Below are 19680 nucleotides of genomic sequence, written 5' to 3' on the forward strand. Positions count from 1 at the left end.
CTGTAACAATCAGACGGGGTTTATGGGCTTGGGACAGAAGCCACTGTCACAGCTACCCTTATGTCCTCGCTGTAACTGACAGTGATATTTTGTGTGACATTTCCATCTTTGTTTCATCAGCATTTGGGGGGGGGAGATTAAAAAAGAGGATTGAAAATAGTTTGAGGTTTTCTGTTCATCTTCCCACAACTTCCTCGAGCTTCTTCTTTATGTCTGCTTCTGTTTCCTATTTGTCCAATAGACACAGACTGTAACTCACAGCAGATGAAATGGATGTTTGTTACTTTGTGCTCAAACCGCTTTCACAGATGATAATCTTAGGCATTATGACGAGATTCTTTGGAGGAGAATGCATCCTTTCAATGTGCAGCTATGGAAAACACAGGAAATAAGAGCTTGGAAAACTCCAGAATTCAGCAGTTTCTATGTCACTCGACAGAATTCCTGCAGGAACTTGACTTTGCTGTGATTTTGCTGTTTCTCACATCAGCACACAATAGCCAGCTTAAAACAGCATAACCATACAACAGCTGTGTGTAGGGACTGCTCAGGAGAAGGGGACACACTGAAGTCCCTCCTGCAGCATCTCACCGCTGGGAGGCTGCGTGACATGGCTGGGCTGGCTCAGGGGGGTGGGAGAGAGATGGGGAAATGGGATCCCGCCTTCCCTGTGGGGATAAGGCTCAGGAGGGGCTGCTTGGGTCTCTTGTGTCTTCTTTGTGGCTAAAGAAGCTAAGATAGGAGAACTGCAGGAAGCAGATGTGGTAAAGATAGGAGGAGAAAACCTATCTGCGACTAGCAGCTGATTCAGGAACCTGCTAGAGAAGTGCCAATGAGGGCACCAGAAAGGAACTTCTCTCAATGGTAAAATACCATCTGCTGGATGTCCCAGATTATTATTTGTACTTTTTCTTGACAAGGATTTATGGTATGTAGAGCAATAATGTGTACAGCACAGTGATGGCTCTTGACCTTGCATGCCCTGAAAGCCACACTGACAGACACCTTCACCAGGGGCAGATCTGCAATACAAATGAGCTTGCTGCTTCTGTTAGTTACACTGTTCAAAGCATAAAATCTTCCACCTCTGAGTGAAAAACTGCAAAATATCTTTAGTTCTACTCTGCATTTAATGGCAAACTACGTAGAATGCTGCCACCTTGTGTTTAAAGACAAAGTAGACATGCTGAACACTTTGATAAATAGGATCTGTGGTGTTGACACCTTACGCTGAAGAATGAAGGGAATGAATAATGGGAAGGACATAGCTTTGCTTAATAATCTGCTTCAGAAATCCCATCTCCAGTGCACGTGCAGAGCCTGCAAGCTCTTGCAGCCAAATTCAAGCGACTGTGCTATTTTCCGAAGCTGCCCCAGAATCAGATTGAACTACTGAGCTATTTAAATAGACACTGTAGGCTTGATCAGTCGGAAGGAACCCACAGAGGTCATCTGACCACCTTCACAACACGTAAATCAACGCTACCGTCCCGCGGAACCGCCGGGTCCGGCTCTGTGCCATCTCCTCTCGTTCTGCCACCCGCACCCGGAGCGCACCCCTCCGTGCCGCCCGACCTCTCGGCCTCCACACGGGACAGCCCAAGGTAAGCAGCCTCCAAGACACGCCTCCAACTCCGTCACCGGTTTCGCCGTACCAGGTTTTCTCGGGTTTAGTTCCTTTGTCATTTAATCGCCCGCAACTGCCCCACCTCCCCCCGCCTTCGTGGGCCTCACCACGCAGCCGCCCGCCCAGCCCGGCCCTCCCGCCGCAGCCACTGGCGGCCCGCCTGCCGCGCACACCCCCCGCCCCGCCAACATGGCGCTGGTGCTGGTGGCCGAGCGGGGCCGGCGCTGCCTGCGGGTGCTGCCGCGTCAGTGAGTGCGGGCCGGGAGGGAACCGGCGTTGGCAGCGCCCGCGAAGGGAGGGAGCCGGGGTGGAGGGGAGGTTGTGTGTGGGCGGAGGGCTGGAGGAGCCGACAAACGGAGCGCTCTGCGCTGAGGGAGCGGCGGGCGCTGGGCCGCTGCTCGGGGCGGGACGGGTTGAGAGGACCGTGCCCGCTTCTGTGGAGAACAATGAGCCGGAAAGACCCACAGGCCCCAACCCGGCAGCTCCAAACGCTGGGTCTGCAGCACGGTTGGCCCTACAGGCTGGTTTGGGGTTTGGTGCCCCTCCCTGACACCCCATCAGCAGCCGTCTGTACGCCCTTTGTAAGGACGCGAGGAGTGGGTTTCTGTTTCGGTGTCTGTGTGTGGCTCGGGGGTCTCATCTCTCCGTAGAAGCTGTTTGGTCATGAGGTGCCCAGGATGCCTTGCTTCCTTGTCTGACACGGCTCCAGAATTACCGAGCTTTATCCAAGATAGAGCATGTCTGTTAGCGTTACGTTAATGCCCCTTCAGGAGTTTGCTTTGTAGCTTTTTAGCCACTTTAGCCTCCCATAGGTGATTTCTTCTGTGTTTTCTGTCATTCATCAGGTGTAACTTCTCACTTGTGAAGTTATTAATGGCTAGGAGAACTCAAGTCTCATTTTTCTGACTCTCCGTCCTTGGTATAATTCCCTTCCTCTCGCACCATCTCTCTGTACAAACAGCTGTCTCCTGTTGCTGCTTGAGCCTTTGCCTGCCACTTGCCCTCTCTGCAGTAAATCCCAGTGTCTGATTTGCCCACCAGAAGGCATGAAGTTGCTCACTTCCACTGTTCCAATCCAAACGCTGCTCAGAAAGCAGGAGCGAACTCTGTTGTTCCCGTTGTGCCTAAAGGAGAGAGCCCTTTCAAGGAAACAACAGTCTGTACAACCTTACTGTGCTGTGCTTGGTTATGCTGTGTTTAAATAGCAGTACCAGCAGCCTCAGAGTTGAAAATAAGTTTTGCAGCTGCAGCTTCCTTGCGTGCTTCTGTAACAGCTGTGTTTGTAATTGCACAGGCCATGGAGCCCCTCGCAGCTGTTTGCAAAGTGTGCCTCCACAGCAGGTATGTTGTTCTTCCTTTAGCTGCCAGCCTCAGTTGCTTGTGTTACGTGGATGATGTTACAGTGGTTTTAGACTGTTTTAGTTGTATTTTGGGGGTTAGTTTGTTAATGGACGTTCTGTATGTGTGTAGTGTAAAACAGTCTGTACCTGACTTGGTGGAAATCACCTCTAATGTGTAATCAACACTTTGAATAGTTCTATCTGTCATAGTTGTACTCAGCTCACATGGAAGTTACTTATTTTTGTGATGTTTTCCTGTGAGATCCTTAACATTACAGAGATTGTAAAGCCAGATATGACAGTATTTAAGCAACATTAGAAATAAGACAGTAAAATGTAACGAGGTGATCTGAACTGACCCTCTTGTCAAATTGCCTGAAAGGATACATTATGGAACTCTGGGAAGTATTACCATTTTATTGGTTAATTTTAGCTGTGCTTCTTTAAGTACCTAGGGAAATACATAAACATTGTAAACTGTTTTATTTCTAGTTGTGTTTTTAAGGACGTATTTCATTTTAAAATCGCTTACCGTGCTTTGGTCTTTTAAACAGGAGGTCACAGCATAGGGAAGATTCTGATTGCAAACCGAGGAGAAATTGCATGCAGAGTGATGAGAACAGCAAGGAAGATGGGTGTGAAGTCTGTAGCAGTTTATAGTGAAGCAGACAGAAATTCCATGCATGTAGCAATGGTGAAGTATATTCGTTATGTTTGTGGTTGGTTCTGGAAACATATAGAAGCGTGGGACTAACATTCATTTACGATGGTAGTTCTCATGAATAAGCTAAATGGGGGAGACGTGTGTGCAGTTGATTTTCACCTCTGTAGTTATTCCCAGGTTTCCCTTGAATCGTTGAATGGTTTGCTTAATCTCAGGATTAACACCTGACAGTGTTGCAGGAAGTGCAGAAGAGCTTGGTGCCCATTGGGAACTAGAGAATGAACTTTGATTTTGAGAAGAATGGCAGAGTTTGTTTCTCCTAGTTGAGCTGCTCTCTGAAGTGAGAGATTTAATCTGAGATGTAAGGGATTTTAACTGCTGCATGCCAGCCGTCTGGCAAATAAAATGAGCTCAGAAATCTGAAGCTAATACTGCTTTTCATTGTCTGTAACAAATAATCTATGCAGTATCTATTTTTGCTGTATCAGGCAGATGAAGCACATTGCATCGGTCCAGCACCTTCACAGCAGAGTTATTTGGCCGTTGAGAAAATAATACAGGTGGCCAAGACCTCGGCAGCACAGGTATGTGGGTCACAACCTTAAATCTGATGTTTAGTTTTTCATGTTTACACACGATAGTTCCAATTTTTGCTTGCCTAGCAATATATTGAATTTTCAGGGTTTCCTGAGATAGACTAATACAACAATAGGCTGGTCACTTTCTTCTGTTTTAGGCTATTCATCCAGGTTATGGTTTCCTCTCAGAAAACACAGAGTTTGCAGAGCTGTGCAAGCAAGAGGGAATCATCTTCATAGGTCCGCCTTCATCTGCTATCAGAGATATGGGTATTAAGAGGTACCTGTTTCTAATTTGTTACTTGGTTATGCAATTTATAGTTTGCTAAGGCTAATTTTGTTAATTATTTTACTCCACCAATTTTAAATTTCTTACTTTTTATTCTATTTTTGAAAGCATGAGCTCAAAGTTCCTGTTGACACAGGATTGTTCAGTCATTAGGATTTTAATTATTAAGTACCTAATCGAATCTCGTCTTCTGGGACGGGGACCTTGCGGTGTTATATAGATATAGATTTAGCAGTCAGGTTGGTTCTCTTGCATGTTGGTACCATATCATCAGAGGTTCTTGTGGCTGGTGTTGAATGGGATGGTAGGTTTTATTCATCAGGTGGCCTTATTTTTAGTTACTTTGCTGGAAACATTTCTTTGGTTTGAGAAGTCTAAGTGAGGGATAAGGAAATGAGGTTATTACTAAAACTGAAATGTGTAATCATTTCAGAGAGCTAATCTGTTATCACTTGCTAATGTGAGGGTGAATTACCTCTGTAGTTTAGCTAGTTTGGCATGCTTGTTGGAAGTTATTGTTATGCTTGAGTGTTTCGTGCCATCCTGTATGAGTGTGTATGGGTAACTTATGCAGGTTTGGAACTTAAAAGTATCATTGTCATTCTAAACATAAAACTGTTCTGTCAAAGCACTTCCAAAGCTATAATGTCTGCTGCTGGCGTTCCTGTTGTTGAAGGTTATCATGGAGAAGATCAGTCAGACCAGCGTCTAAAGGAGCATGCCATGAGAATAGGATATCCAGTAATGATTAAAGCTGTTCGTGGTGGTGGAGGAAAGGTAAAGAAGCTAATACAGATCTGATTATCTCAGTGATGTGATATGCACTGTTATCTTGAGTCAGTTTCTAGTGGTTGATTATTATAAAAGAAATGTATGAAAACAAACTGGAAAGCTATTTTTGGTTAGAATGTGTTAGCAATGGACTGTTGTGTAGGTTTATCTGGTTCAACAGTGCTTTCAGTAGGACTCCATAGGGCTGACTTATTGCATGTTGGTATGCATATTTAGGCATTATTGTGAAGTTACTGTTTAGTCATGAACCTGTTGGTGTGTGTCTGGATTTTTACTGTATTCTTAGCTATTTAGATATGTTTTGTTTTTATTTTTGTGCTTACTAAGGGTATGAGAATTGCTCATTCAGAAAAGGAGTTTCTGGACCAACTAGAATCAGCAAGGAGAGAAGCAAAGAAGTCTTTCAATGATGATGCAATGCTGATTGAAAAATTTGTAGATAATCCAAGGTGAGAAAGAGGTCTTAATATAAACAGGGTAGTGTTTGTTTTACTGCTAAATAAACATAGGTGTTTGAATAATAGAAGCTGTAGTGTTTAGTTCCTGTCTGGCCTGTAAGACCGAGCTTATTTTTACTTATTGCAAGCTTTTGACGGAGGTATTGTGGTCATATTGTACTTTAAATCTTCTTTCTTGAAACATCATTGCAAAGAATGAGTTCATTAGTAAGAGAGCAGTGCCTTGCTAGTGCTGTCCACTGGGCATAGAAGATCTCATTAGATTCCTGGGGGAGTTGCCTGGCATTGGAGGACTGTCTGGATGGTGACAATTATCTGTTAATTTGGTACACAGAACAAAGTTCTGCCTCCTAGTAGCTGTCTCTGAAGTGCTGTTTTGAAGTAAATAAGGTTCTTTTAAATAAGGTTTGAAGTAAATAAGGAGTCAAGACTGCTGAAGGTAGGACTGGTGCTTCAATGTAATGCACTGTGACTTGTGTTATTATGAAACAGGCATGTTGAAGTTCAAGTGTTTGGCGACCAGCATGGCAACGTGGTGTATTTGTTTGAAAGAGACTGCAGTGTGCAAAGAAGACATCAGAAGATCATTGAAGAAGCACCAGGGGTGAGCAGAATGCTCTTACGTTTTCCTTTTTTTTTCCTATCTCTTTTTATAATAGAACATTTTTTAAGTCGTTGCTAATCCCATCTGATCTGCCTAGTGGGTAGAAATTTACTTCTAATTCTATGTACTTGTTTTAATTTTGCTGTAGAAAATGTTCTAACTGAAAAAAAAAAAAAAGATGTCATTAGGAAAATGATTTCAAGAAAAAATTACTAATCGATGCCGTAAGTGAAATTTAAGGATTATGCTGTGGTTTCTAAATCTTCATTCATAGGAATTTAACATCACTGAAATTTGTAGTCTTATGTATTTTATTATTACTTACAGCCAGGAATTAATCCTGACGTTCGAAAGAGACTTGGAGAAGCTGCTGTGAAAGCAGCCAAGGCAGTGAATTATGTGGGAGCAGGTGAGTCTAAATAAAGCGATTGGCTTAGACATTCTCAGGATGGACACCTAATGTCCTTTTCTTAAATACTTCAGGAACAGTGGAATTTATTATGGACTCCCAGCATAATTTTTACTTCATGGAGATGAATACCAGGCTGCAGGTGGAGCACCCTGTTACAGAGATGATCACTGGGACAGACTTGGTGGAATGGCAACTTAGGGTAAGTAATAATTGATTTTATGTGCAGAGCCCCTTTCTGCCTGGTGAGTGAACTCTTTGATAGTGCCCATAGGAGACCAGCTGTATTTTCAGATGCTTGTGTCATATGCAGCCAATTGAGTGGAGTTTTCTTTGCTCCAGAGGAGAATCTCTTCTTCATCCAGTTGTGGAGAGAAAAGTTATTTTCCCATATATTTAACAAAATCACAGATAATGTGGGAAGTAGGAGGGGTAGGGCCCTGATCTTTCTCCTGGCATTCTAACCAACTTCTGAAACTCTAGCTCAAATGTACATCTGGACCAAAAATCATTCTTTGGTCAGATTACAGAAGGAAAACTCTTTACAATAATATCTGATTTTTGCCAGTATGGGCCTCCTAAAGTAAGTGTGTAGTTGTGTGGACTGGAAGCAAGCTATTTCCTCACATATCCCTGTGCAGAGAGATAACTCGCATGCTTGGATAGAAAGCTTTGGACCTTACGGAACTGGAAATGAGAAACCAATTCTATTTAAGTAAATCCAACAGTCAGAACAGCAGCATATGTTAAGCCAAAGTAGATAGGGTGGTGAAGTGTTTCACATAAGCAGAAATGAAACCAAAATACAAAGGAGGAGCTTTTGGCTTGCGGGTCTAGGAGTGGAAGCTGAGCATCAAGGGCTAGGTGGAATCCTGCTGTCCCTGCTGAAGGTTCTGGCTTGGTGACAGAAGGCAGAGTATGGAAAAATACCTGCATAGAGATAAGATACTGCTCAGAGTTGTTAGTTAGAACTCATGTTTCTCCTTGTAGATGGAGACTGCAGCTTTCTGGTAAAGGGTTTCCTATCTGTTCAGCTGCATCAGGCTGCTTATTATTCTATCCCTGTAAGTTTTTAAGTCTCAGACTTCTGTTGCTTTTGTGTTTGTTGCCATTCCGTATTTGTAATGAAAATATCTCTGAGGTATAAAATGGACTTTTGGCTTTTCTTGCCTATTGAAGATTCTTAAAGTACTAGGAATCCTCGTAGAGAAAGAATCTCTTAAATGTACAGATCCCTCAATATGAGAGAGAATCAGCAGCGCTGGCTGCCAGTAATCAAATTCAGCATCTGCTGTTAGAGTCATTTTTCTCCCTAATAAAATCTTGTCTTAGCTGGTCAACCTTTAACTTACATGTTTAATTATGATAAATGATAATGTTTCTATCATATTTTAGCTGTGTGAGGTCAATTTATAGTAATAATTCAAAACCCTGGTGAATCTCAGAAAAAAGGAAGGAGTAACTTTAGTTTGCTACTTGTAATTTAACACACTTCATTGCTGTTTTTTTTTTAACACGCTTTCTAGAGAGATATTTAACCTTTCACACATTAACAGAGTATTGATCCTGCATTAAAGAAGAAAAGCTTTTTCAGGTTGCAGCAGGAGAGAAGATTCCACTAACACAGGAAGAGATTCTGCTCCGAGGTCATGCATTTGAAGCTAGAATATATGCTGAAGACCCTACCAATAACTTCTTGCCAGGGGCTGGGCCCTTGGTGCACTTATCTACCCCACTGCCTGATAGAGACACCCGCATAGAAACTGGAGTCAGACAAGGTACAGCTGAAGGCAGCAGTGAAATGAGAAATATTTGATATTCTATTTACTTCTTTATTCATCTCTATTTGAGCCATTGTCTCTTGGACTGTGCCGATCGTATTGTTACCATAACTTACCGGTCCTGCAGATTGCAACCAAAACAAAGTAATTTTTGTAATGTTACCTCTACAAAAGCTCCATGCTGAGTCTTTCCTTGGGACTGAAAAGCCAGGCCAGATCAGATCACTAAAGATAAATATTCTCTAAGAGCATACAGAAACATGGCCACTACTTGTATCTGAGTTCAGTGCTGTGTGTTATGCTTTCAGACAGTACATGCCTCTTGAGTGTTACAGAACTTCCTTCATATATTTCAGGTGATGAGGTTTCTGTTCACTATGATCCAATGATTGCAAAGTTGGTTGTGTGGGCCGAGGATCGTGAGGCAGCGCTGAGAAAGTTGCGCTACAGCTTGCTTCAGTATAATGTAAGTAAGTGGAACCTGGCGTGGTTTCCATTCTTGAACGAGGCTCATGAACACCCTGAGCTAACAACACACAGATAAAATCGCCTCTCCTTACTATTTCTGGAAAGCTTTCTTTGACTTTGCCATGGACAAAGATAGTGTTTTGGGAGCAGAGTGATTCTGAGAAATCTACACTTGTTTGTAGGTAATAAAACCAGTTGAATTAATTCATTTTATTCCTGAACTTTTGTGTTTTGTTGGTGCTGTGTAAAGGAAGTTTCAAGTTGAGCAGAAAGCTGCATATTCATTCATAACTTCATTTCACTTTGGCAATATGCTGTTTTGTTGTGTGTGTGTTTTTTTGACAGATTGTAGGATTAAGCACTAATATTGATTTCCTGCTGAGCCTGTCAGGACACCCACAGTTTGAGGCTGGAAAAGTGCACACTGATTTCATTCCTCAATACCACGATGATCTGTTTCCAGCCAGAAAGGCAACCCCACTTGAAGTTGTGTGTCAAGCAGCTCTAGGACTCATACTGAAAGAGAAAATGTTATCAGACGCCTTTAGAGATCAATCAAGTGGTAAGAATCATTCTTCTTTTGCTTTATTTTACTTGTGACTGGATGAGACACTGCTGTGAGCACATGTGATTATTTTGTGGAGTCTCTTTTTTGCTTTATTTAATGCCTGCACAGAATTCTGCATTATAGCATTAGTCAGATACACACACAGCAGACTGTGGCTTTTGATAAGAAAGATATTGAATATACCACCACTGTAATGTACAGGCTACTTTCCTAGGCATCCAGATAGCACCTGTCTGAAAGACATTGGGCTTTTCAATCTGTGTCACTGTGTCCTTTTTGCTCTTTAAGCACAGAAGCTCTGAGCATCTCATTGTTAGTTCTACAGTTGGTCCAAGGCCTTCAGAGATGGACTGACTGGCTGGGGCTGGGAGGGGCAGTAATTTAATTGAATGAACAGGACCCTGGGAGCCCAGAGTTCATGAGTTCTGATGCTGTTAATGCCTGTACAAATGGGGCATGTGATTACTGTTAACAAAAACTTGATACAGATCTAATGTGTGCTGTCAACATCCTCATTCATTTACTTTCCTTCCCCACTTGGAATATCTTGGGAACACGAAAGGCTGGGATTCTTGCTTTAAGAGAGGAGGAACTTATCAGGCAGTATGTATCCAATCAGTTCTCAAAAACACCAAGTAACAGGAAGTTCCTCAGACTTTCCAGGCAATCCTCTACAAGTTCAAACTCTTACAGTTAATACTTTCTGCTGAAGTTTAATCCAAGCGTGCTGTGTTGCCATAGAATTCTGATGCTTTCTTGTCCTGGTCAAGGGTGTGGTCATGCAGAACAGTCAATATTCTTCCTCTTAGCAAGTGCTGTTGTTGGTGTCTTGTTTTCTGTAGGTTACACAGCCTCAGTTATTCCTTCTTGAAGTTTGAGTTTGGGATTGTCTCCAACCTTTTATGTGCAAAATAAATATGTAAGTTTAATGGTAGTGATACTAGGACAGTCTTCTCTTTTTTGTGGTTTAAGTTCTAAATGTGTGTCTGACCAAACTATAACTTAAGTAACATGTCTGTATATTTTGTATTTTAGATAAATTCTCACCATTTGCATCCAGCACTGGTAGAAGAATAAATATGTTATATACTAGAAAACTGTCTCTACTAGATGGAGAAAACAGTAAGTGAATAAAAAAGCAGGTGTGAAGGGAGAGGAGGTAGTTGATGGATGAAGTTATTTCAACAAGTACTTGAATATTCAGGTTAATAAATAGAACTGATACTGCTACTATTTGCTTAGCAATTGAAGCTGGGAAGGTAATTAGCAAGATTGCTGTTTTAATTATTAGATCCAAGCTCTTAGATCTGGAAGAGATATAAATTATAAACTAAATTCAAATGACTGTTGTGGTGTTTGTCATTTAAATGAATAAGGTTGAGAATTTGGAAGAGCTTTTGGCTTTTGTTTGACCTCATGTTTGTGTGATGGCATTCAGCACTCGTTTCCCATAAAAGAATCTGTGCTCTGCCCAGCAAACTTGAAATACAGATTCCCAGAGCATGACTTCAGGTGTTCAGCCTTGAAAAGTAAACTGCCTAAAACTCAGTGTGAAATCTTTGGTTTCTGTTAAGCTGGTGTAAAACTTGTGTTGTTTTTTTGTTTTTTTTTTTGGGGGGGAGTCTTTTTTTTGGTCTCTTTTTAAATCAAAACAACAGACTAAATATTGTTTGTTATTTTTTGGGTCTTATTATTAAATCTACTTACACGTCTTTTGTTTTATTGAACAGTTGTGGATGTGGCTGTCACTTACAATCGAGGGGGGTCATACAGCATGCAGGTACAAGTACTTTGTTCAGATATTTCAGTAAGTGAACAAAGAATGAATTTCTTGTAGGCTTCTATTCATACCAGCTTTTAAAGTACTTAGATCCTACAGAATACAACTCCAGATACATAAACTTGTTTCCTAAGTGGTTGTCTCTAAAGTAGCGAGGAAACGACTGTACTACTGTTCGTATATCTACATGTTGGGTAACTCATACCTTTTCTTTATTTTTCTTGTGGATACGACTATTGAGATAACCCTCATTGCTCAAACAATTCTCAGAGTATTTCGACTGTATCGATTACCTATGTAATGTAAGAGAGCTTTTAGAATTTAAGCCTAACAATAGAATTAATGTCAGCAAAATCTAAAAAGGGGCTAGAAGGAGTGTTGAGTTGGGGGAGGTGAAGTGCAGCTGGGGAGGATGGAGACTGCTGAGAAGAAAGGAAGAATGGGGATGAAGGTGGAAAGAGAGAGAATCTGAAGTTACGGGTTGGAGAAGCAGAGCTGTGTGCCTTGGGAGCTCGTGATGTATGCTCTATTAATTGAAAAAATACAAGATGTGTATTGGATTTATGAGAATTACTAAAAAAGAAATCAGAATTTGTCTATGAGGAATCACAGGTTACAACTGTATATTAGAAATAGTAGCTCCTGCATTATTATTGTAGTGCTCCTGAAGGGTTAGGCTTTGTCCTTATAGAATCGTTTAACTTTCAGATTCAAGACAAAATGTTCCTGGTTTCTGGAGAGATCTTCAATGAGGGCGATTCAATTTACTTGAGGTCTTCAGTTAATGGAACAGTATGCAAGTCCAAACTGGTCATTTTGGACAACACCATTCACCTCTTCTCTCCGGTAAAGTTCCTTTGGTTAACACCAGTCGGTTTGCACGCTGTCCCCTTGCTTTGTCCCAGTAGTACACAACCTGTTCCCCTTGCATAAAGCTGGGTCTGTCCTGGCCCATGTCAACACGTGTACTAGTGGTACTATTTTATTGTTGTTGACTCTTGCTGTTGGTTTTATTTTCTGTAGGACGGCAGTGCTCAGATTGGCCTTCCTGTACCCAAGTACTTATCTGCAGTGAGTTCAGCAGGGACGCAGGGTGGTGCCGTAGCACCCATGACGGGCACTGTTGAAAAGGTGATTATAATAATACGAGTGGGGTAAATGAATTCTACAGAATCATGTCAAAGTTCAGTCTTCCAGACACTGTGTGTGGTTCTGTGCTACCAGGAACGAATTAAGGCCAAAAATGTCCCAGTTTCCAGTTTACTAAAAGTCCCATTCAGGCTGACTTTCCAGTAGCTGCCTAATTGTGTTTTCAGACTTGTAGGCCTTTTCAAGAGGTCAGCAAGGTATGAATACGTAACTAATCTTACTGTTTGAATATTTTTTTCCTTTATTGCTTTCTAAGCCAGAGTTCCCTGAAGTGCTACAAGCTGTTTGACCCATTTCATTTGAGCAAGAATGTGATGAGACATTCTTGGGGGGGGGGGAAAAAAAGTAACCAAACATGCAGTAATGTCTCTTTTGTTTAGCTCTGGCTTTTGCTGCTTCTGTATTTCTGTTGTTTTTTTTTTTTCCTTTGGCTCAGCAAATTGTGTGGGGTTGTTGGTTATTTTTTGGTGTTGATGTTTTTGTGTGTGTGCAATGGAGAAGTTTCATCATAACAGAGATCTTCAAGATAGTGAATTTTAGTAGTTAGAGGAGTGAACCCTGAAAGGGCATGAGCCATATCAGAGGATGGAGTACACTGGCTGTGGGTCTCTCACATTCTTGAATCCTAGAGTATCCTGGGTTATGAGGGGACCCACAAGGCTCATAGAGTCTAACTCTTGGCTCCACACAGGACTACCCGGGCATTAAACCGTATGGCTGTGGGCATTGGCCACTTGCTTCTTGAACCCCAGCAGGCTTGGTGCTGTGAGCGCTGCCTGAAGTTCAAGGAGTGTTCTGACTCAGGGCTGTGAATTGGTGGCTGCCAAAATCTCTCTGGACTTTATTTTTAGAAGCAACCTAGTGGCTTGCTCCAGGAAGAGGTTCTGGACTTTGTGTCTCAAAATAGAAGCTTTTAAAACCCAGATGGGGCAGAATGTATTTTCTCTTCAAGTGTTTCCTCTCTGATACAGAAATGGCTTCCTGGCCAACCTGTTGGCAGTTATCAAACCTCTTTATAAAACCTTTGACTCCCCCTGAGTATTGTGTAAGGAACTCGAATACCCAATTTGACAATGATAAAGATACTATGAGGCTGTGTTATAAATCCACTACTAAGTGGGTTGTCCTAGCCAAGATTTGACTCATGTATTTTAATGGCACAGACAGACATGACTTTCTTTTTATATTTGAATTGCAGGTGTTTGTGAAAGCAGGGGATAAGGTTGAGATTGGCGACCCTCTAATGGTTATGATAGCTATGAAAATGGAGGTGAGTGACTTTATACAAGGTTCTAGTTTGCTGAGAAAATAAAAATAGGGTCATGCTTGTCTCAGTTTTCATTGCATTAATGACGAGTGGTGCAGATTGTCACTTGCAGATGTCACTATTGCTTTATATGCTGTAAAACAAGCGTTGTGCCTGTTGAGCTTTTAGGGGATTACATTTGTTGTTATTATTAACAAATGCTGATGATGTAATCCCTGGCACTCTGCAGATGTGTTCACATCCATCTGGTTCCTTGTCAATCCTTCTCTCCCCGAGAAGCAGCGATCCTTTCATTTTTCTAGTACAGACCTGTCTAGGAATATTTCTTGCTCTCCATGATTCTAATGCCTTGAGTTACTTTGTGCAGGAATTCAGCTCATGGTGACTGCAAATGTGCTCAGGATTTTGTAGGACAATATTACTATTATTTACACAAAAGCTTCACCAACAGCTCACTAAAAATTATTTTAATTGTCCACATGGCCATTCCATGTTGTCACATCGCTTGGCCATGGCTCAAATTGCTTGAGCTATGGTTCTTGTAGCCTAAACTGTTCAAGTTTGGGTTTATTTTACACTTTACTATGTGGTAGCAGGATTAATATTGTTGACAAAACCCCCTTTTTCCTTACAACACCTTTTAAAAATTACGTTAAAGTTACATGGATTACAACATCTGCACACTAAGAAAATAACCCCATTTACAGTTGAATGCCAAATGTTTGTGTCCCTCCAGCTGATATCTCTGAACAGTTGGGCTGTTCTCTTTGCAGAGTGTAAAACTGCAAAAATGTTATTTAAATGAATCTTTGCCTAATGTGCTTTTGAATATTAGGCTCATCCTGTGTAGAAAACTACTAAGAATCAGAGCTTGAAAGGAACACTAACGAGTAGACCAGTGTGAGGATTGGGGTCAGACACAGTGCTCCTTCATTGTCACTTACAGCTGTGTTCATATTCCACTGTCTGTAATAAATCTGCAGATTCCTCTTAGGGGGAACAAATCTGTTATACGATTAATATTGTAGACTAAAGCCGTTTTATTTCTGCCTGCTATTTAATGGGACAGAAAAAATATTATGAGGCAAACAACTTTCAACTGTTCATACTGCAAAATACATGACTATAGCATTTCTGTCCCTAGTATACTTATCAAAATAAATTAGGGCTTAAGATGAATATAGAAATGTTGAGGAAATAAGTGCGTGACATTCTAGTTGCACCAAAGAGTAGTATTAGTGTTTGCTGGAGAGAGGAGGGGGGGGAAGCAGCCACCCCTTGTGCTGATTCGCTGCTGATCTGTTTCCACACAGCATACCATAAGGGCTCCAAAGGCAGGAGTGATAAAAAAGGTGAATTTTCAAGAAGGTGCTCAGGCCAACAGACACGCTCCACTAGTGGAATTCATGGATGAAGTGGCTGAATCAAAATAAAACTCAAGAAAGGTGCATCTTATTTTTTTCTACTTTGCTGATATTCTCTCAGGAGGTTCCTTCACATTTTTATCAAAGTGTTTCATAGAACGGATTGTGGAATTGGTTTCCTCTGCACACCCTGCGTTGGCTGCCAGTTATACTGACTGTCACTGTGCTGTAACTGTGTATATAACTTGTGGACCTACGTGGTTGCGGTTCAGTGTCTGTGTTTGCTTGTGGAAAGACATCAAACTGGGAAAAGACGGGGTTCCCTTAAGGGAAGGAGAGGTGAGTAAGGCCACATAGAGAGGTTGGGGTCTTCTGCCTCTTGCTTCGTTCAAAGATGCCCTTTTTTCCCTGGGATGTGAGAGCACTGACATGAAGGAAATCTGAACGGTTGTAATAATTTCATGAATTAATTTCTCGTGCAGAATTCCTGTTTGTGGCCTTATCTTTTTGCCTCACTAGGGAATTCAGGACTGTCCATAGTCTGGGATCCCTCTGTCTTTTTAGGTGCATCTGTTTTCCTGTTTACCTCAAGGAATAATGGTGGCTTGCATTTCAAATCTTATTTTAATATACTTTGAGATACCTGATAAAAAGCATTTTAAGGATTCATAGTAGGATTTGCTACACTAATCAAAGTTGGAATGTGACTGCTTTCCAAAAAGCATTTGATCTTTAAACATGAAGTAGTAGCACTGAGAGGTGATAAGCTTCTTTAATACTTGTAAAGTGTGCCAAAATAAAATACTAACTTCAAATCCTCATTGCTTTTCTCATATTGTTTATGTCCTGAAGCGCTATTTATTACCTGGAGTAAAGTACCAAGATCTTTATAACTACATGAAATATGACTAAGACAAACATTCTTTTTTGCACCTGTCCTGATGTAGAAGGGAAAATTTGTAGGTTTCTTAATGTGTAAAGCAAACGTTTCTCAGACAGCATGCAAGTAATTTACCAAATACTTATTTTATCTTGTTTAAAGAACAGCTCAAAATATTGGAACAGGGAAAGAAGGAAGTGGTTTAATTGTGATAGACTTGCAAAATCTTCTTACATTTTGATTAAGGTGAAAACGTGCTGGTTGTGTGGACTTTTGATGCGTTGATTTTGGATGATAGTGGAGCTGATGCTGCGCAAAGGAACAAATGCAAGTGCTGCAGTGATCCCAAACCTGTAGTTAGATCTGTGCAAGTGGATCCCTGTGCTGGTTTGAAATCCTATTTCATAGTCAATGTGCAGAGTCTGGGGTTGGATTTTCTGCTCGGATGCTGTACCTGGCAGCATTACCTGCAATGCAGGCAAAAACTGTAGAAGTGAAAAGGGTTTAGGTGGTCTGTATGTTAAAAACATTGGGTGCTGCTTTTCAGTATCCCTGCTAATCCAGTAGAAACCCAACAATAAAATAAAATTCAATGATCATCTTGTAGAGAGTTGCCACAGTGATTTTATTTACCGCTAAATAAAAACTAAGCTTAACTTGGATTGTTTGTTTCAGTTTTTCCCCATTTTGTTCTTCCTTTGATCGTTTATGTAAGAATGTTTATGTATTGCAGGGCTTTAACCAGCTGTGTATGTGTCATCTGATAGCTGAGATGCTGCAACCCGCAGATTACATTTAGGAAGCAGCAATCTGAATGGTCATAATGGGTTCCACTGCAATAGAGTGACTTGTTTTGATTTAAAAATTGAACCTACATACAGAAATGGCAATTTAGGCCTGAACGGATGCTACAGATTTCCTTCTCTTTCTTCTTCCCCCTACTTGACATTACTCCACTTCTAGTTCTGTTGTGCTATGCTGAATCTAGAGCAAATCATTAAAACTCACAGCATGAGGTTCTGTGTCCACGCAGCATGAGGTTCTGTGGCCACACAGCCTGCGTTGTTTGCTTTTCCCAGCCAATGGACAGCAGCGTGTTCTTAGGAACCTGACAAGAATTTATTCCTTGGGAATGAAAGGTGAAGGTCATTTATCGTTTTACCTGTTTTAGTTTTCCCTTGCTTCTGAAAATTGGCTATTGAGGAAATCTCTTGCAGAAGTCGCTGTCAGAATTTTCTTGGTTTTATCAAGCATGTAACCTCCTGCTTCGTAATGTGAATGTTAACCATACCAAAGTTACAGCCCTCCTAAGCTGTAATTGGCACCAGTGCGGATCTCTCAGTCAGCTGTGCACTCGTTCTCAGCTGCTGTCAACTACTATTGCTCTGATAGCTTAAAGTCAGCGAAGGTCTGGACTGTGGGGCCTCAGCTCATGCTGAATTAGTGATTAGCAAAGCAGGAGAGCAGGACCGTGCTCTTATTTCAGCCACTGAGTCACCGTGACTGCAGGCAAATCACTTGGTGCACGTTTGCCTTTGTTTCCTCCTATGCAATGAGGATGACGGTAATTAAAACGCTGTAAAATTTGCGGACACAAAGACTTATAAATAATTTTCCACACTTGCTTGTAAAGTTGCAATGTAAGTTTTAGGCTTCAAGATTATAACCTTGCAAGTAGTAATATATTTAATAGATGAATTATTTTTGCCAGTAAACTTTAAAAATAGTTTCCAGCACGCGCTGACTTCTTTGTTCTATGGTTTTAACTTCCAGTGACCAGAAAACCTTGAGTTCTGTTTTCAAGATGAGTAGAAAATGAATACTCAAGTGTTTGGCAGGACCTTAACAGTCAGCAGGAAGGAAGAAAGTTGATCTCAGCAGTGTATTCTTGTATCAAAGCAACTTATTCCCCTTTTAAAGCGCGCATCAACTAATGCTTATCACAGGTATATTCACTTCTGCCAGTTGTTATTTTGTTTAGTCAGAACAGGAATTATTGACTGTATTCTATCTGTCCTGTTTGTAAAAAGCTCAGCAATGTTGAATGTACTGTATTTACTGGAATGGTCAGTGGCAATGGAGTAAAGCCTGAACACAGAGCGTCTACACAAGGTATGTTTTCAATAGTTATAGTCCATATTTTTACACGTGAAGGATCCACAAGTAGATACGACTTAATGTTTTGTGATACCAGGGAGAGCCTCCTGTGTCAGAATTCTGTTTGGAAAGTAGTCGGCACCAAGTGTTGTCCTAGAGAAACCGGAGAAAGTTGAGTTAATCACAGGTGTTTGATGTTAGCTTAAAACCTGTTGATTATACAACGAATCCACTTTAAAATTAACACGGATGTTCTGGTTGAATCCCCCCTTTTTTTTTATTACAGAAGTAATAAGTAAGTAAAACACGTCTGGTGTCCTACTGAGCTTCTGAAATAATAGCGGGAGCTGGATTTTAGTTTTAATCTGTTCTCCATATAAATAGTTCTGGTGCCAAAATGGTAATGATTCTTGAAATGATAATTGGTCTCTGAATGGCAGCTGCTCTCTTTTGAAAAGTTGGGAAAGTGGGTGATGTTAATGTTTATAGTCTGGTGGTAAAAAGACTGCAGCTGAGAACTGCATCTCTCTTGTGCTCTTGGAAGAGAGTGTACCTGTAGCTGGAGACCCCAGGTATGTTTGGTGTCTTATGCTGAGCACCTCGGGAGCCCAAGACGTAGCTCAGACAACAGAGATCTAAGATGAGGACTAACGTGAACTAGAAACAGAACAGTTAATAAGTCAAACGTTAATATACAGATGTGTCAATGTATGTTCTCCTTGAAGTTTGCACTGCTGTACTGACGTTGGTAGCGAGTCACAGGAAAGTAGGTCACAGTTTGCTACTTAGACACCAGAAAATTAGTTTTGGCTGGATTGTATAGACGTGTTCCCCAAAACCAGTGTGCCGTGATGACAGGGTGAAGAGTAGAAAAGGCTAAATGTGTGTGACAGGAGGTAAGAGCCATCTTCCATGCTTGCTTTGTATGTCTGCGTTACTCTTGCAGACAGCTTACTTCAAGGCAAAAGGCTCAGTCTCCCATATATAAACTTTAATTACTGTTTCTTATATGAAGTGTACAATGCATGGCCTGAATTAGAATGATTTTTTAATTTATTAAGGTGAACGTTTAAAGGTTGTACTTACAGAAAATCCCTGTGATAGAGAAACCAATAATGTATCTTATTCTCCTGGTCTTGAAATCCCCCATTTGTAGCAAGGATAGCAGACTACTGACAGTTGAAAGGTATAGGTTTTAATCATTAAAATCACAGCTATCATGGCACTGTCTGCTTTAGAACTTAGAAAACTTCAGCTCATTCTGTTTACAGAGATCGTATCTTGTTTCTGAACTTCTGAAGGAAGAAAATGTCTGTACCTCTTACTGTTCTCTCATTTCTTAGATTTATTACTTACATATTCTAAAATCAAGGCCTTTTATCTCAGTATTACTACAGAGTTGCACGGAATGCAGTAGTTTTGTAATCTGTTGCCTGTTAGGTGTGCTGTGAAGTCATAGTGGATGCAGCATGCATGAGAAATGTGCAGACAGTCTGAAGTCTTGGACTTGCTAACCTGACTTCCTCTGCCACATAAACCTGTCCTGCTTCCTTCCAGAGACAGTC

At 41.1% G+C, this 19680-nt stretch overlaps 1 protein-coding gene across 2 annotated transcripts; it reads left to right on the forward strand.

Annotated features, from left to right (window-relative positions):
- Window positions 1-1539: 1539 nt before the first annotated feature.
- MCCC1 (methylcrotonyl-CoA carboxylase subunit 1) lies at window positions 1540-16679 on the forward strand. 2 transcript variants are annotated; one of them, XM_072344056.1, is made up of 19 exons: window positions 1540-1604; window positions 2922-2968; window positions 3522-3661; window positions 4120-4215; window positions 4368-4489; window positions 5128-5275; window positions 5618-5739; window positions 6241-6352; window positions 6680-6761; window positions 6836-6963; window positions 8356-8539; window positions 8899-9008; window positions 9356-9572; window positions 10614-10700; window positions 11309-11358; window positions 12067-12204; window positions 12382-12489; window positions 13706-13777; window positions 15088-16679. In XM_072344056.1, exons 3-19 carry the CDS (start codon window positions 3581-3583, stop codon window positions 15205-15207), a joined length of 1977 nt encoding a protein of 658 aa, XP_072200157.1. In that variant the 5' UTR covers window positions 1540-1604; window positions 2922-2968; window positions 3522-3580; the 3' UTR covers window positions 15208-16679. The 2 variants fall into 2 exon arrangements, with proteins under 2 accessions (XP_072200157.1, XP_072200156.1); XM_072344055.1 differs by lacking the exon at window positions 1540-1604 and adding an exon at window positions 1743-1875.
- The last annotated feature ends 3001 nt before the right edge of the window (window positions 16680-19680 follow it).

Source organism: Excalfactoria chinensis, chromosome 9, assembly GCF_039878825.1.
Source record: "Excalfactoria chinensis isolate bCotChi1 chromosome 9, bCotChi1.hap2, whole genome shotgun sequence".
NCBI classification, from domain to species: Eukaryota; Metazoa; Chordata; class Aves; order Galliformes; family Phasianidae; genus Excalfactoria; species Excalfactoria chinensis.

Excerpts from the sequence above, each read along its gene's own strand:
- MCCC1 (XM_072344055.1), top strand. The coding sequence starts at position 1,817 with ATGGCGCTGGTGCTGGTGGCCGAGCGGGGCCGGCGCTGCCTGCGGGTG. Across the intron at positions 4,216-4,367 it reads CCAAGACCTCGGCAGCACAG|GCTATTCATCCAGGTTATGG; the intron begins GTATGTGGGTCA and ends CTTCTGTTTTAG. Across the intron at positions 6,762-6,835 it reads AGTGAATTATGTGGGAGCAG|GAACAGTGGAATTTATTATG; the intron begins GTGAGTCTAAAT and ends TAAATACTTCAG.